This window comes from Eumetopias jubatus, unplaced genomic scaffold, assembly GCF_037043125.1.
Source record: "Eumetopias jubatus isolate StellerSeaLion01/CBP00866 unplaced genomic scaffold, mEumJub1_p1.0 scaffold_9, whole genome shotgun sequence".
Lineage (NCBI taxonomy): Eukaryota > Metazoa > Chordata > Mammalia > Carnivora > Otariidae > Eumetopias > Eumetopias jubatus.
In genome coordinates, this window is record NW_028274815.1 from 33,430,179 (window position 1) to 33,448,011 (window position 17,833).

Here is a 17,833-nt window from a genome sequence, read left to right on the forward strand (position 1 = left end):
TGAATTCAACTATCTCCTATTTCACTCTCAAAAGTCATTTATTTTCATGTGGCCTTCATTTGCTCATTTGTTTAGAAAGAACTATTTGATTTCTGCTGTTCCTTCCAGAGCTAGCTGTGGTTCTAAGCAGCAAGAGCACGGAGAAGGAGAAGCTCTTAGAAGGGGCTGCTGACAGGTGCAGGGCCAGGAGGAGAGAGGAGAGAGGCAGTGACGAGCCACCAACTCTGCCCAGGACCAATTCACAAATTTCAGCTCTAGGGAGCTCACGTCCCCCAATATCTGGCAGGTAGGTTATTTTGGAAGAGTGACTTGGAACTTCTGAGAGACATATGATATATGACTTAGCACGTCTCCAGACTCTATCCTTTTGCCTCTGCCCAGTGCTATTCACTTTGGGGGCTCTACCGTGGGTCTATGCAGGAAGTTTAGGTTTGCAGGCAAGGGGAAGCAGTCGGATTCTCTAAACTTGCTCTTGGAACTAGATGCTCTACATCGAGCAGGGCAGAGCTGCAGCAGGCCCTGGGTCCTGTGCTTTATGGGGAAGTGGTAATGAGCAGGAGTTCAAGAATCTCAAGGGAGAAAGCACCAGAGCCATTCGGTGCTCAAAAAAAAAAAAAAAAAAAAAAAAAGGAAAATCACCTGTAATGGCCCAGAAAACATAACCATCAAATTTAAGGGAGGAAGGGGATGGCAGGTGGTCTGTCCTTTGCCTGACCTCTCAGACTGTTACAGTATCTCTCTTTAAAGGCCATGCTGGAAATTCACCCTGAATTTTGGCTTCACTTGTAAAATGCGTGTGAGCAGTGGCGTATGTTATCCTTTGTTCCAGATCCACGGTTCCCATGGCATGGTTCTGACTGGGACACACAGCTGATCTGAAAAGCCCTAATGTTGCCCCAGGGTTGTCCTTGTCATAAATTAGCTGGGGCTGGTTTACAGGCTTCAAAAATAGCTAGGCTTCATTTATTTTTTTTAAAGATTTATTTATTTATTTGAGAGAGAGCAAGCGCCTGTGTGTGCGTGGGCAGCAGGGAGTGGCGGGGAGGGGCAGAGGAGAGTCTCAAGCTGAATATGATCACGGAGCCCCATGCGGGGTTGGCCGCGGGGCTGGATCTTACAACCCTAAGATCATCACCTGAGCCGAAACCAAGAATCGGGTGCTTAACTGACTGCACCACCTGGCTTTATTTATTTTAGAAGCCCTTTTCACTCTTGGAAAATAAACTGAAATGCCTCCTCCCCCATGAAGCCTCTTCCAATATTCTCTTCTTCCTTCCAACTCTGCAGCATTTTGCTCATTAGACAGTTGTAGCAATATTTCCCAGTTGGTTCATCATTTAGGTGTTCTAGACCATGACAACCTTAAGAAGAGAGAACATGGCACAAAGAACATGGCTTTTGAACAGCATCAAAAACTCGTACTATCACCTATTAACCCTCAGGTAAGTTATTTAACAGAGCCATAGTCTTCATTTTTATATCATGATAAGGCTGCTTCCTTGCAGGGCACTTATAAGCATTAAATGAGAAAACACATTCCGAGTGCTTAGATTGGCCCTGGGCATACAATGGGCACTCAGCAAATGTCAAATAACTCCTCTTCATCATCTGCATTCTCTGAAAAGCCCAGGGCAGTGCCTTGCATACAGTGAGTGCTCAATAAATATCACAGTTGGTTTGTAGTAAATTGCTGAATCACCCTCTTGTCTGTCTGACTTCATCTCACGTTAGATTCCATGAAGAAATTATTAATTATTCTGACTTCACATGTAATGACATCCACTGAGTGATTATGTTTTAGGTCTTTTTTTTAAATTAAGATGAATTCTAATATTTAAATTTATTTTTCTATCTCTATTATATATGCAAGAAACCATTTGTCTGAACTGGTATTGCATGTGTATTTTATAGGTTACTGGTATGAATATTCCAAAACAGCATATAGTAGAAGCCATTCAAGATTTTAAAGATATCATTTCTCACTGGGGAACATAATTTGCCCATTCTCAGAAGAATTCAAAAGGCTACATTTTCCAGAAAGGATCAAATTTTTGATAGCTTTGCTGCCCCAGAAGTAAAATTTCAGTGTGGGAGTGCATCGCTGTCTCTGTCTGGCTACTCTCTACTCCCTCTGTCAGCGGCCCCATTGCTGGGCACGCAGGTCCTCACACTTCCCCACCAGAAGGAGCCTCTGAGGGCACAAACTGGGCACCAACCCAGTTTCAAAAACTACTTTCACTTCCTCTGTACCTTCCTGTGTTCCAGGCCCTCAGGACTTTTCTGTCAGCTGACCTGATAAACCAATACAAGTTAGCAGACAAACAAATGACAGTGGTCTATAAGAATTAAAGGTAGCTCTGGGCGCCTGGGTGGCTCAGTTGGTTAAGCGACTACCTTCGGCTCAGGTCATGATCCTGGAGTCCCGGGATCGAGCCCCACATCGGGCTCCCTGCTCAGCAGGGAGTCTGCTTCTCCCTCTGACCCTCTTCCCTCTCGTGCTCTCTATCTCTCATTCTCTCTCTCTCAAATAAATAAATAAAATCTTTAAAAAAAAAAGAATTAAAGGTAGCTCTTTCCTAAGTGATGTCATTGCATTTTATTAGGGATCTACTAGATAGAATTACTGAATTCGAATTAATGTCTAATAGTGAGAATTTCTGATCTTATGTTGGTGGATGGATAAATGCTTCCACCCCAAGGATGTTTTGCACCGCCCACCTCCAGATCACTTTACACGTGGCTGCCTATAATGCACTGGCCCTTGACCACAAACACATTTCCTTCACTTCAGCTGCCAGTCAGGACTTTTCTCCTTCCACACGTCCTCCTCCTCCTCCTCCTGAAATTGGCTAGACAGTTTCAGATAAAGAGAAAATGTGATTCTCTTGAACCTTTGTCTCTCTTGTTCTGTACTACACTCTCTTGGCTAGGCAGATCAAAGGACTATCACAGAGTGGATATAAAACACTTAGAGTTCAATAAGAGTCGCCAGCAAGGAGAGTCTACACAAAACACTTGAGGCAGCAAGGGCTGCAAGCAACTGTCTCCCCAGTTGAGTCAACACACTGGAAGAAGGCACCCGATCTCCTCATCTGTATTCTGACCTGCTCCTGATGAAAACATGCCAGTGAGAGTAGCTTACCCTAGAAGTCTCCAGTTCAGAAAATAGGTTGTTTGATTTACAAACTTCACTGAGAACCTAATTATTGATTAGTTTAAGTCTTCAAAATATGTGTTGTAGGAAATATATTTTGTGGTGTGTGTGTGTGTGCGCACGCACGCATGAGAGCCTAAGGAGGGAGGGAGGGCGGCAGTAAAGAGAGAGAGAGATGGAGACACAGACCCAGACACACAGGGAAAGAGGTATCTTTTGGAAGAGAAAGAAAGAAAACTGAAAATCATCTCACTGCATTTAATGAGGCCCCACCGGACTAGCTCTGAGTCCAAATCAAAATCTCAGAGGCCAACTCTGAAAGCTCACATTTCCTGAATCTATTCCAACCCAATGGGTCACAAAGCATCTGACATTTACTTCCACTAAATCTCAAGTATGTCTCCAGGGGATAGACATCCCTTTGTTCAGAGAGAAAACTTGAAATGGCTAGTTCATCAACCCACTGGCTTGGTTAGCCACAAGTATTACTGAAATTAGAACCCAAGTGATAGGCAGCTAAGGGAGCTGTGAGCGATGTTCTGTGATTCTGAAATCTAGGGAAAGTCAGGGAGAATATTTGCCACAAGAGGGAGCAGGAGAATTTGATCAGATGGGAGACTATCTGGTAGAGGTTATGATGAGGGGTCTAAGTATGAGGTATGGACAATATTGGAAGATGTTTTGGCAAGAGACATCTATCCCTTATAAGAAAAAAAGTGTGGGGGGATGAAAGGAACAGGAAGAAGAGAGGGATTGCAACACGTTGATTCCTAAATTCTCAGCAAATGTAAAGCAACAATTTAATTTTTGGTTAGAAGCAACACACATTCACCCTGCAAAAATACAAAACATGCAAGATAGGTGCTCTACCACCCTCTTTTAATCATATATTTCTTTTTCCAGATTTAATTTCTATTTCAGCCCGGACCTTGGTTATTTCCATGCTGATGGGGTAGACCACTTGCTACTAACCTCCATGCTATGCTCTCTCTACCTGAAGGTGTTATGGAGAAAGGGCTCCTTTCACTGTATTGCAACACAAAAATCAGATGGCAAAGTCCTATAATGCACTTACTTTGGGAGAAACACATCCATGACCTAAATGAATGCTTTAACTTGCTTTAAAGCAGGAATGTAACCTCATTGGATCTGCAGAGCTTTTATCATCATTTATTTTTTTTTCAAAGAAACGGATTAAATACTGATAGGGAAGAAACCGTGCGTTTACTTTGCAAGATAAATAAAAGTCTATTTTTGTCTGATAAAAAACATGTTAAATATAGCTTGCTAACAAAATGCTGAAGCTCTCTTGGAATTTTTTTTTTCAAAACATAGTAAGCTTGAAAGAGCAATTAATGTAAATCCTGCATACAGTCCTGACTATACTTCATCTTCCTTTTGTAATTTTATTTGGAGTAAAAGCACTGCTATCACTTCTCTTCCCCTTCATGGTCAACAAAATGGTTAGCTAGCTCTTAATCTTAATCCAAAATGATATAGCAGAAACCATTCAATAGTAATGATAAAATAGAAAGACTAGAAAGACAGATGGATAAATAGGTAGGTAGATGGGTAGATGGACAGATTGATAGATAGATATAAAGCACAGCCTTCATATTCTTTTAATTCATCACTCTCCTCTTCCAGCCCTGTGAAGCTTTCAGGACAGAGTAAATGAAGTCGGATTGTCATGGACACTTGCATCCTTTGCAACCCTGCACAGCTCAATAGTCAATAATGGTTTACCTCTATCCAGTTCTTTAATTCCCTAGTAATTAATCATTCCATATTTAATACAAGACAACAGCCATTTTAGGGAGGAAAAAAAAATCAGGGCTCTTTTTTTAGTAGGTGGGAGAAATCTTAGCAAAATAGCCCTCAGAATCAAATGGAATTCTTCAAACAGGCAGGATTTGTAAAATGAAAACCATTTAAGAAAACACATCCTGCTTCTTGATCAAGTAAGTGGGTCTTCCCCCACCTTCTCACTCACAAGGCCCCAAAGATAGAGCTAGCTCTCCTTTCCTTCCTCCTTTCACACCAGCCTAAGCAGCCAATTAAGCAAGTTTAGCAAACCCATAGAGCTAAATCCAAGTAACACAGGATTTGAAAGAGGAACCTAACAGCCTTCACCCCTATTCTGGTTTTGCTTTATCTGAAATGAATGAAACATCTAGATACATTTCTATCCTCCTTTCTCGACTTGCTGCAGGGGTAGCTTTGAGAGAGAGAGAGAGAGAGAGAGAACATGCAAGTGTGTGCATGTGTGTGTTTACGGGGGGGGGGGCATGGGTGGGAGGCATACTTGCAGAATCCCCTCCTGGTTGCTCCCCATTTCCCCATTTCCCTTAGCAAATCTTCCCACAGATGCTGGATTGTGGGTGCTCCAATTGCTCATATTTGGAGATACTCAGCCTATGCCTTTAACCAGATCTGATCAGAATCTCCACCTACTCTGCTAGCTCCTCCATGATCTGGATGCCAGTACTGTCTTTACCACATCTGTCATTTTTTAAAAAGCTTCTTCCACTACACCTCCTACTGATATCCTTTTTTCTCTTTTTAGTCTTTACACCTCCAGCAGGACAAAGTTTGTATTGTTATAGTCACAACCACTAGTGGCTGACTAGCAGGAGAGATACAGAGTGCCAGCAAGGGAGCCAGGCTGGGGGGGGGGGGGGGGTAAAGAGATAACCTAGTGCAAAGCATGACTTTCTTTCCGATGAATGCGGACACCACGCACTATTGCTCTCTTCAAAAAATGCTTTGTTAAATTTGATCACTCTGCTTTCAACCCAACCACTGCCACTTTGGAGAGGGAAATACAAATTGCCAGCCCCAGTCATTCATCAAATAGTCAACAGAATCCATGGGGAGGGGGGGTGTTAAAATCAAGGATGCACACACACTGTATTTTTAAAAGCATCCTCTGGGCAGATTTGGTTTCTTTAGCTGACCGTCCACCCATAAGACCTCCCTCTTCTTCATTAAGGAGGAGCCAAGAAGGATATCCTCACATCTCAGAACACAGACCATTTCCCCAAGAGCCAGCAAAGCTCCAGAGGCAGATAATGCAGCTGCAAAGTTCCCTTCGAATCTCGTGGGGGAGAGAGATGCCTGTGTGTGCAGAATCCCCAACGTGCACACCCCGGCATCGTGCCCAGAGACCCGGACCCTTCAGCCCACTCCCCGCCCCCCTCCCCGCTGTAATCCCCCCTTGCCTGTTCCTCCTGCCCCGGCCACAACTCCCTCCTCTCCGCAGTCGGTGGTGAAGGAGCACCCAGACCTGGCCGGAAAAAAGAGACTCGCGAGTGTGGCCTTGGGGAAGACCCCAAGGATTACCAGGAGGTGGGATGACCGCGGAGCAGAGCCCAGTGGGTGGGGACGCCTGGATCCCCAGCAGCGCTGCATTCCGGGTGGACTTAGCTCTTCGCGCCCTGAAGCCTCAGAGCCCAGCGCCGTGCAGGGTGCAGCATCTCTCCTTAGCAGCCCTTTTTACCTCCGGCAGCCGGCACTGGCAGGCGGGCACACTCACGCCCAGACGCACCAGCCCGAGCAATTTCGCTCCCCGAGAAGCGTGGACACCCCAGAAAACGTGTAGGGACACACGCGCGCGCGCGCACACACACACACACACACACACACACACACACACACACAATTCAGCAGCCGGTCCTTCGCCCAAGCGGAGGGAAGTGTAGCCTTACGAACAAGAAATGGAAAATAGTTGGCGGTAGCTGACCAAATCCCTCCTGCTGCCCATTATAAGATCCTACCTGGTTTGGGGGAGTGTGGATGGATCCTTCCCCAGTTCCTCCACGCTAGCAGGCAATACGGCGCACTCCCTCCTTTTAAATAGCTCCCGACCGGGAAGAGGTCGCTCCCATCTTCTGGGGGGAAGCACAAAGCGGGCGGCGGCGCCGGGCAGGCTCCCGTGCAGCGCCGGCGCGAGCGGGAGCGGCGGCTGCGGGCAGCCGGTGCGCGCGGGCGGGAGGCAGGCGCGGAGGCCGGGAGGCTGGGAGGGCCGGGGCCCGGGCGGCGCGCGCGCTCCCCCTCCCTCCCGCGCACACTCGCCCGCCTGCCGCCCGCCCGCCGCCCGCAGCCTCGCACTCGCTCACACGCGCGCTCGGCCCCGCCGCCGCCGCCGCCGCCGCCTCCGCGGCCCGCCGAGTCCCGGCGCCCTCGGCGACCGCCCGGGAGGAGAGCCGGCGCGTTTCTGGAGCCCCGAGCGGGCGGGGAGCCTTTCCAGCCTCCCAGCCTCCCAGCCTCCGCCGCCGAGGTTTTTCGATTTGCTCCCGGCCCTGGGCCCCGCAGTGCGTTCTGGCCGCGCGCTAGCGCTCTCCGGGGCGGGCACCCAGCCCATCGATTACACGCGCAGACGGGAGCTGCAACTTTTCTTTTCAACCTTCCTCGCCTCTCCCACAGGCAGAACCCTCACCCTGACTTGCCTACCCATTTCTCACCTCTGAAATTGTTCATCCAGATATATCTTTCTTCCTCCGCTTTCTAGCCCTCTGCGAAAGGAAGCTTTCGTTTAGCAAAGGGACCTGGGGATGTATCAATGATTTTCTCTTATATCCTGTGTTTTTCCTATGTATAGACATGCACAGCAGTACCGTGGCTAGAAGCTGCTGACACAAGCACATAAGGATGTGGGGGTGAGGGGAGAGGTGTTCCCCAGCCAAGATCTCGGAAAGATTCTCCGTGTTGGTATTTCCCTCAAAGATTGCAGCTCACCTGGGAATAAAGACCAAGAAGCTGTTTAACGCGAAAGCCGTTCGGCTTCTAAACTACACAGAGGAGTAAAAGCTGAGCATTAAGGTTGAGTTGGGAAAAATCTAATGCAGCAATCGACGAACCATTCATTGGCCTTTCCAAGAGAAGCATTATCATTGCCAATACATCACTTCCCCATAATTAATAAAGGAGCACTGCACCAGGCCCTTGCTCTCTTGACAGCTCATTCATCCTTACAAATCCTTAATGACTTGGCAGGATGAAAGGCTAGACCCACTGTGGAGTTCACAAACCTGGCTGCACATCAGACACACCTGGGAAGCTTGTTAAAAATGCAGATTTTAGGGGGCGCCTGGGTGGCTCAGTCGTTAAGCGTCTGCCTTCGGCCCAGGTCATGATCCCAGAGTCCTGGGATGGAGCCCCACATTGCGTTGGGCTCCATTGGGCTCCCTGCTCCGCGGGAAGCCTGCTTCTCCCTCTCTCACTCCTCCTGCTTGTGTTTCCTCTCTCGCTGTATCTCTTTCTGTCAAATAAAATCTTAAAGAACCACTTTTTAAAAAATGCAGATTTTAGCATCCCATCTTGAGACTCTGATGTTGTAGTCCTCAAGGGTGACTCGGAGCTTGCGTCTTTAAAGCACCAGTTGACGTTCACCACTGGTGTAGTTTGGCAGAAGGGTGAGGGGTCAGGGACAGCTGTGTGGAGAAGCTGAGAGGAACAGAGCACCAGGCAGAAAGTTAAGTCCTTAGCAGAGATCTCCCCACTACTTACTCTGCAGCTCTCTGGCCGCCAGGCCACAGGGGAAAGGCGATTCTGACTCCACGAATCCCACTGTTTGACTATGAGGCCGGTGGCTCTCAACCCTGACTGCTTCAGAATCTCCTGGGGAGCTTTTAAAAATCCCAGTGCTTATGCCACACCCCAGACTGATTAACTTGGAATCTCTGGGGGTAGGACCCAGTCATCAGTAACTTTTTTTTAAGATTCCCAGGTTGATTCTTACCTGTACCCAAGGTTGAGAACCACTGTTCTGTGCCAGTACCCCTCAACCCTGAATGTGAATATGAATCACCTGGGGATTGCAGGTTCTTCTGGAGCTGATCTGGAGAAGGCCTAGGATCTGTATTTCTAGCAAACTTACGAGTGCTGTTGGTACTGCCTGGATGAAGATTGTGCTTTAATTAACAAGGGTCTGCTGTGTCCATCTAATGCTCGGGGATACCCAGCTTGATGGAGGAAACCAAGCTTCTTCTTGTCTTGTATATTCCCAGGAATCATTCTCGCCTAAGAACATTTTCCTTTCCTCGTAGGAGATAAATATTCTTGACTTGCCACAGACTTTTTGTTAGACTGCACTGACTAGTGGGTGTAAACAGAATGACATGTGGGGAGACACAGAAGGTCACCATCTCTCTGTGAGAGCATATCCTTAGCCAAAAATTACTTAGGGTACTGATTTCAAGGGAGTGTGAGAGGCAGACGTTTGGCTCACACTCAATGAAAGGGACTTAGAGAGAAGAGTGGCTGTTTTCTAAATGACACAGAGCATGGCCTGTAACTAAAAACTCCCCCCACCCCTCCACAGGAAATAGGACCAGGCTAACTGAAGGAACTTAGCAAAAGAGCTGAATGAAAATGTGAGCGGACTACATCTCACTGGAATAGATTCTGTGGAAGGGGCGTGGCCTATTCTTGCTATTAGGGACTACTTGGTGAAAGCTCAGATTTTCTTGGAAGTGTAAGCATGCTTGTGACATGGGTGACACCAGCCCGGTTCTTAAATGTCTATATTCCAGTGCTGTCCAAAATTCACCTTGTCAGTAGCTGAGAAAGCATTAAGGCTTCATCTTGGTCCTCTTTACTCCTCTTCTTTTCCAATCTAGTCTGGTATTAGGTTAATTTGAATTTGGGGGGGATTTACATTAAGGTCCTCTCTTTACCTAGAACCATTAAAAGGCAGCCTAATGCCTAGTGATTTGGCACACCCTTTCTGATTTGGCTCAATTTCTGAATCCTTAATTTTTTTTTTCCTTTCATTTATCATTAAAGGCATCTTTATAAGGGTTCCAGGGCCCCACGGCAAGTCAAACCTTTTGCTCCCTCCTAAATGTCATACATGACTGGATTTTTATTGCAAGAATTATCAAAGGCTACATCACTGGCACAAGGCTCTAGGTAAGGAAATAGAGTGGTTTCTGCAGGCTGTGGCTTTGGAAAGAAGAAATATTGTATGTAGGAAGGTGGTGATTTACATTCCAATGCCAATAGTTATTTCTTAATTGTATTCTTGAATCTTGATTGCCATTCTTTTCTTCGGGCTTAGGGTTCAGAGATATGGGATCTGGGTCTCTTCTGTTATGTATCTGAAGCAATAGGGCATGACCATTTTGGGGACTCCACAGGGAAATCACTAAGATTTCATATATTCTAAAGATGGTTCAGATTTTCATGAACTAATTCCCTACAAACCTTCAGGAGATCTTTTAGCAAACTCACTTTCAGACCAAGTATAAGTGTTGAGAATTAGGCCCTACTTTTTCATCCAGTCTACAGAGAAACTGGACATATGATCAGGGCTATGAAAATTTTATAATATATTTAATATTTTACTAAAGCTCTTGATAATTTTTCAACATAAGAAAAACAAGTACTTTGTTGTAATTTCTTTCATTTTTACTTTGAATCGTGTAGGTCAGAGTTACCATCCTTGTTTTTCTAGCCTTGGGTCTTCGCAAGTGTGTTCATATAGAGTTAGTATTCCCCACCTCATTTCCTTCTCTGCCAACCTTCATACTCAACTATCTGCTCACCCTTGAGCTCAGTTGGATACTGATTTCCATATAAGAAGACAGTAGCGTAGCAAGCATACCACGTGGAGCTCAGCATTAGCCATTCTTCCACACCTAGGAACTCCAGCTAGATCACTGGCATGATTTGTGTTTTGGGTTTCCATTGCTGCTGATTGGATCCAGGGTTTTTTGCTTCAAGTGTGACTGCAGGGAATTTTTTGTTGATTTCTAAGCACTATTATTTCTCCTCACTGTGGTCTTGTTCCTGCAAGTAAACTTTTACTTCTCTGTTTTGTTTTGACTAGTTCAGCACCACCCTGAATTCCATCTAGTAGTTGGCCCTACTACTGGGGCCTTACTGCCTCCCCAGTAGACTCACAGTTCTAACCCATAATTTCTTCACTGGGCAGGGGGGTCAACCCACTTCCTCTGAATTTGTCACAGTATTTGGATCAGGGACCTGCACTTCCATATTTGAGCAATTTATGGTCAAGGATTGGGCTTGTACAAAATCCTGACACACTTATTTTCCATTTCTGCCCCTTAACACAGTAAGGACATTCTCTAGTCACTGTCCCACAACTTTACCAGTGACTAACTTCATGGCCGAATCATTATCTAGAGCAATTAGTGGGTCAGAAAAGAACCGAAACTGTTAAGAGTTAAGGATTTGGAGTCAGAATATCTGGGTTTGAATCTCACCTCTGGCTGTGTGATCTTAGGGAAGTTCTTTAATCTCTCTGAGTCACAGTATCTTTGTCTGGAAAACCTAGATTATAGAATTTCCTTAAAGGAGTTATAGGAAGGATAAAATGTATATAATGTGCTTGACATAGTCCCTGATTATAGTAATTATTCAATAAGTAATGCTGTTGTTATTACTATTGTTGGTAAAGTTCCATAAAAATGATATTCATAAAATTAAAAAAAGTATCTGTATAATTAGGTTCCACATAATCAGCCATCTCATTTTCAATAATGATTATGCTATCATTTGTAGTATACAGAATTCTATGCAAGAAATAAATCCAGGAAAGTGAATGCTCTACACTTTGAGAGTACTTTCCTTCTCAGTAATGAAAGAAGCTGTTGCATACTTTCTAAATCTGTAAGTACAGAGTGTAGTTATATGTTTGATACAGGGAGCACCACATCTGTTATATACTGGTTTGGTACAATTTCAAATCCACTTATTTATGACAAAGACCAAAACAAATAGTTGTTTTTAGAAGTAAATTTGTTTTGTTATAAGAATGAAGTAAGTTGTGTCAGGAAATCACCATCTCCTCTCCTCTCACCAATAAGAAGTCAGCAGTTCAGCTGCTGGAGGCCACCCCCGCAGCCGGGCGGGGGGGAGGGGGAGGATCTTCTCGATAGAAACATATAAAGAAGCAACCATGTCAAAGGGACATTTAGACTATAAATACCAAGAGTTTGTGAGGCCTATATGAGAGTGTTCAGTCTGGGCAAGGCCACTCCTTCTCATCTAAAATAGCTCTCCAAAGACCTTGGGGCATTAGCTCTTGCCTTGGTCAAGGCAACTCTTATTGGCAGAGGTGAAAATCATGCAGCAGCTCTTGGCAAAGCTCATCTTGTCCATCAACACCAGAGCTACCGTTCCCTAGCAACATGCTCTAGCAACAGGGAACTTTACCTTTTGCACTGATAGCTGGACCTCAGCTCGCAGTTGGCTAACCTGTCTCTCCCAAGTACCAACTCCTATAAAGGTTCAACCCTACTGAATGTGGACTTTATTCCTTTCCTCTCCTCTTGCCTGGAACAATCATGTGATTAATCTATCATTGATTCGGAGTATATTATTTCTTTATTGGCTTTATTAAGAGACATCCTGTATGCTATTGACTTGTGGAATTCCCACAGTGAACCTGTGTTAAATAAATTGCTGGCAAAAAACCCCCTCAGTCTCTGAGCATTAATTTGCTTTCCAAAACAAAGCAACATTCTTGCTGGGTCGCAATATTTCTTTTCCTTTATGTCTGAGTATTAACTTCATCCCATCTCCATTATAATCTGGGGGCATAATTTCCAATAGAGTTAAACAAATTTCACTACAATGAAGATTTTGCTTGTCCTATCAATTATATATTTTTTAAAGATTTTATTAATTTATTTGAGAGAAAGAGAGAGAGAAGGAGAGCATGAGCCGGGCAGGGGGCAGGGAGGGAGAAGCAGAAGCTGACCCCCCCAGGAGCAGGGAGCCCAATGTGGGACTCAATCCCAGGACCCTGAGATCATGACCTGAGCCAAAGGCAGACACTTAACCGATTGAGCCACCCAGGAGCCCCTGTCCTATCATTTATATTAACAGATGACCTTATCTGTGACATAAACTTTTTTGCTAAGTTTGCATAAACTTTCCTCAACATCAATTCAAGGACTCTCTACCAAAAGAGACTGAAGATGAAGGCTCCGGGGTGCTTTGTACTAGTTATTTGTGTAGATATTAAAATTATTTGCCATCTACCACCTAACTTTTATTTAAGAAATCCTTAGGAACTAAGGAGGGAATTATGATTACCCTCATTTTACAGATTGAGATCAAGGAGATTTGTCTCACCCTGGCTACACAGTATCAGTTATATTGTTTCAAAATATGGAAGCCCAGACCCACTCTTGGAAATTTGGCCCTCATTGATTGAAAGTGGAGTCTGGGCATGGGAAAATTTTTAAGTTCCCTCTGTGGTTCTAAGTTTCAGCCAGAGCTGAGAACCTCTGGCCTCAGATCAAATAGCTAATTAGTGGTAAAGACGAGTGAAAAAAATCCCTTTACATCTGCCACAATGCTGCTTGTATTCTGCTGTCCCATCAAACATTGATATTTAACAGAATATAGAAATGGGGACTCTTCTTGGAAACTTGAGAGCCTTTTTACATTTCTAAGGGGCCCAAGTCGGTTTTGTAATTGACAAAGATAGATAAGCAGATTGGAAGAGATGATCAAGAAAAGTGAGTCCGTTGACTGCAGGGCCTCTTTCTGTTTTGTTGAACACTCAATCCCCAGCATGTAGAGCAGTTTTGGGTACATGGTTGATGAATTAATAAAGCACATATTGTGCCCTGTAAAGGACTGCCCTGTGTTGACAGAAGATGGATTTGGGTTCTAGGGTAAAGTAAACTCTTTGGCCCCTGTCCAGTGCAAATTGCAACTCAGGAGCAAACACCTTGTAGCTATAGTGCAGGCCCTAGTTAGCAAATGACGACCATACCATATCCACACCCACAATCCTGCCTGGCCACCTGCTCTGCGATGACAGACAGATTGTCTGTGGGGGACATTGCAGGAGACCAGACCACACAGTGATGGCAATCTGACCAAGCCCCAGGCTTACAAGGGTAAGCTGACCCTTTGTCAATTATCTCAGGAATTACTTCTAAGCTCATTTGGCCCACTTTGTAAGAATGTCAGAGAATCTCTTATTTCCTGTTAAGAGAGTCTCTTTAGGCACATAATTAATTTTCTCATTGACTATTTTTCAAAAATCGAGGGACCTGTGAATTTTCTGATATGCTCAAAGTCAGTCATCAAGCAACTCTTGCTAAAGGCAAAAAGCTGAGCAGAGCAGAGACAAAACGCAGTTGAGAATAGTCATATTAATTCATTTTCTCATTCATTCCTTCATGTATTTATTCAACAACTATTGATGAGGGCCTACCCTGAGCCAGGCACTGTCCCAGACCTAGAGATACAATAGAGAAAACATCAGTTAAATTTCCCATCCTCTGGGACTTACATTGCACTGGAAAAAGAAGAGGCAGTACGCAAAATAAACAAATGGACTCATGCTAGGGTATCAGCTGGAGATACTGCTATGGAGAAATGAAGCAAGGAAAACAAGCTAGTGACTTCAGGAAGCAAGTATGAGTTTAGGTGGTCAGTTTTGCAGACACCTCAGTGAAGTCACAATTTCTCATTGACCATGCCATCCCTCTGAGAGTACTACACAGATGAAAGGATAGAGCACAGTGTCTTGTTTGTTTGATACTTTGTTTCTGCGGTGAGTGAGTCGCGGTATCTTGAGGAATTCCCACCTCAAAGCAGCCAGCCTTGGTCAGGCTCAGCTGCAGAGGCTCAGCCACAGGTTTGCGCCTCTGCATTCAGGTGCATGTTCATCTGATATAAATCCAAGCATTGTTCCAAAACGACAGATAGTTCCCAGAAGTGGCATATAAAATGATTGTATTCTTTCTAAGGCAGAACTGTTGCAAGAATTCTGACCACCCCTTTGGGTTTTATTTAAAGAATGGTGCTTTAATGCAACTGGATGGCAAACTTCACAAGTGAGCTCTCGTGCAGGGAACATCTTCCCACAAAGTCAACAGCACTGGTGAGGAGGGAGGGGAATAACATGTGCGTAGCTTACTGATGGTTCCAGTGCTTCTTTCCATGAGTTTGTCACGCCTCCTATATCCTTCTTCCTATATTCTTCTCTGAGATCACACAATAGAGCATGCACGCATACACACACATACACATTGCACTCCTACACACACACTCCTGCACAAACTCACACACTTGCATACACAAATCTTAACTGTGGCTAAATATATAATTATTGGAAAATCACTATTTGCAAATTTGCAAAAACACATGGAAATAATAGCTGACTTCTTGTTTTTTGTTGTTTTTTTCTAATTTTATTTAACCTTCATGGTCTTTTATTGGCCAAATCTTATATACTTGGTTTCAAGTCTCCTTTGAGGCTCAAAGGCTAATGCAGAGTATGACCCATGCACTGCTCTCTTTCAAAAAGAATGATGATAGATTTGAGACCTAAAAAAGATACTTGATTCATGTATCATACAGATCTTGAGAGACATTTGGTTTTTGTCTTCCTGTTTCTTTTGTCAAAAAAAAAAAATCTCTGAATCCAGAAATTGCTCAAGGAAAGATTTTAGATGGAAATATTCACAGCAAAATGCCAACCTAACTCAAAGGAGGTGATCAATAAATACGTGTTGAATAAATGATGCAAATTTAATGGAACATGCCTTATTATAGGGCAATCATGTAAAGGAAACTCTGTAGCACATTTATTGGCTGAACTTGTAAATCATTCAGGCAGCAAACAGTGAGTGACTACTCCATTCAGTGACATGAACTGAGTCCTGGGGTGGTTAAAAACATGAATTAGATACCTCTAGGAGTTCAGCTTCATAGTAAGAATTAGACTCTGAAGATTTCTGAGCACATGAGTGCTATAGCCAAATATGCATTTCATGAAGGTACAACTTGAGGAAGGTATGAGATGTGTCAAAGTGACCATGGTCAGGGATAAAGAGACGAGTAAGGAGATGATTATAGTCATCTTGCAGAAACCCCAACCAGTTTGAGGACTCTAAGCAATGACTGGAGAAGTAAGGGAATATAGTTATTCTTCTCCTTGGCTCAGATCTTCAGCAGAGTCTCGTTACTGCTCCTTTCCCAGCCCAGTACTTTTTAAAATTACTGAGTTTTCACTTTCACGGGAATCCTTCTGGATAGTTCCAATTGGAGCACATATGATTTCTGTAAGGCTGCTAGTGTTCTAGGAAACAAGTCTCCTTTGAGGGTGGCATGCTAAAGGCGGCGGGGGCAGGGGGCGGTCATCTGCTCCAGCAGACAAGGAGAGTATTTCATCACTGCGATGGTGCATGGTGATAATGAAGAGTGGACAACCCTTAGTTGGTTTTGTTATTGTTTTTAAATTGTCTTCAGACAACGCATCCCCTTATTCTTTGTACCTCAGAGTCACTCCTCCCACTGCCTGACCCCCTTGATGTGTGGCTGCCTTTTTAATAGGTTATAGGAGACTGGGAGTATCTGGTATCCTTTCTATGACATAGATCTGACTTGTAGGTGGGCAGCAGGTGGTAAGATCCTTTCCCCCTTACCCCACCTTCACAGCCACTCTACTAGTAAATCACCAGACATTTAAATCTACTGTGTGGGAAAGCCAAATGGAGCTAAGTTTGACAAAGGATGGCCTTTATAAAGAGCCTCTTGCTTCCCCTAACTACAGCTGCTTTTAATATTATTTTAGAAATATACAGAATCAATTAAGGAAATCTGAATGTAGTCAGAACATTTAATCAAATATTTATTGTCTTTTGAACACACACACATTCAGAAGAGCACTGATTTGCTAAAAGCAGTCTTATTTGTTGAATAACAGATCCAAGATGAGCCAATTAGCTTGATTTTTCCTATGTATTTCTGACATCGCTGGTGACACACCCATATTCTGACACAAACCAAAAGATTGTACATTCATCATTAGGAGAAATCTAGTGTTAATTTACACTAACACTACTTGACATTGTAGGATATATTTTTAAAATGGAAAGCATGTGCTAGATTTTTAGATCTTCATCCCTTTCTTTTAAAGTGAAATGTTATTTATTTTATTTAAATAAATTTAATACATTTGATTATTAAGATTAAGTTTTAATACATATGCTTAAATAAAATTTCATTCATACTGATATTAGAAAAAATGCCTAATGAATATTTCTGACAAGTTTGGAAACATCTTTCTTTTTTCTGTGAGAGAAAGTATCTTATGGTCAGAGCAGATGTGTGCTTGAATTTGTGGAAATAGGCTTGAATTTTGGAAGTGAACTGTTAGCTATACAATCAAAGATAAAAATCATTTATTCATGCGATCACTTATTTATTGAGTTTTTAAAAGTAACTATTAAGCAAGGGACTATGTTAGACATAGGAATCATCAATGAACACATGAAAAAATGGGGCTTTCATCTTGGGGAATAAAAGAGACATTAAACAAATTATATAATTTCTAATGCAGGAAGATGACCATTTTTAGAAGAATCTGTTCTTTTTTTATCTACATATCTTCCAGAAATGCTCTTACAAATTACTCTCTTATATTTATGGATAAAAAGAAGTATTGATAGCCAAAGTGAACAAATTAATTCTGGCTTAATTCTGGCATGGAGACAATGCATTTCATAACTAAAAGATTCCTATATTTCTACCAAAGTTAAGATTTCTGCATTGTGGTATATAAACAAATAAGCAACTAAGCCTGGTGTATTACACGCTCTGCCAGGAGCTGTGGGAGGACAATACTCAACCAGGTCCTCCTCTTTGAGGTAAAGAGAGGAGGCTCCCAGACGAATTGCTTTAAAG

General features: G+C 43.5%; 1 protein-coding gene across 5 annotated transcripts in view; it reads right to left on the minus strand.

Annotated features, from left to right (window-relative positions):
* The window catches only part of SLC8A1 (solute carrier family 8 member A1), a 312,734-nt gene extending 305,602 nt beyond the window's left edge, over positions 1-7,132 (minus strand). For 3 of the 5 annotated variants that reach the window (XM_028117124.2, XM_028117123.2, XM_088026404.1), the window contains exon 1: positions 6,497-6,716. In XM_028117124.2, the coding sequence (XP_027972925.1) occupies positions 6,497-6,565 (69 nt within the window). In that variant the 5' untranslated portion in view covers positions 6,566-6,716. Of the gene's footprint in view, positions 1-6,496; positions 6,717-6,930 lie in introns of those variants that run through there. The other 2 variants (XM_028117126.2, XM_028117125.2) reach the window with 1 other exon arrangement.
* Positions 7,133-17,833: the final 10,701 nt, after the last annotated feature.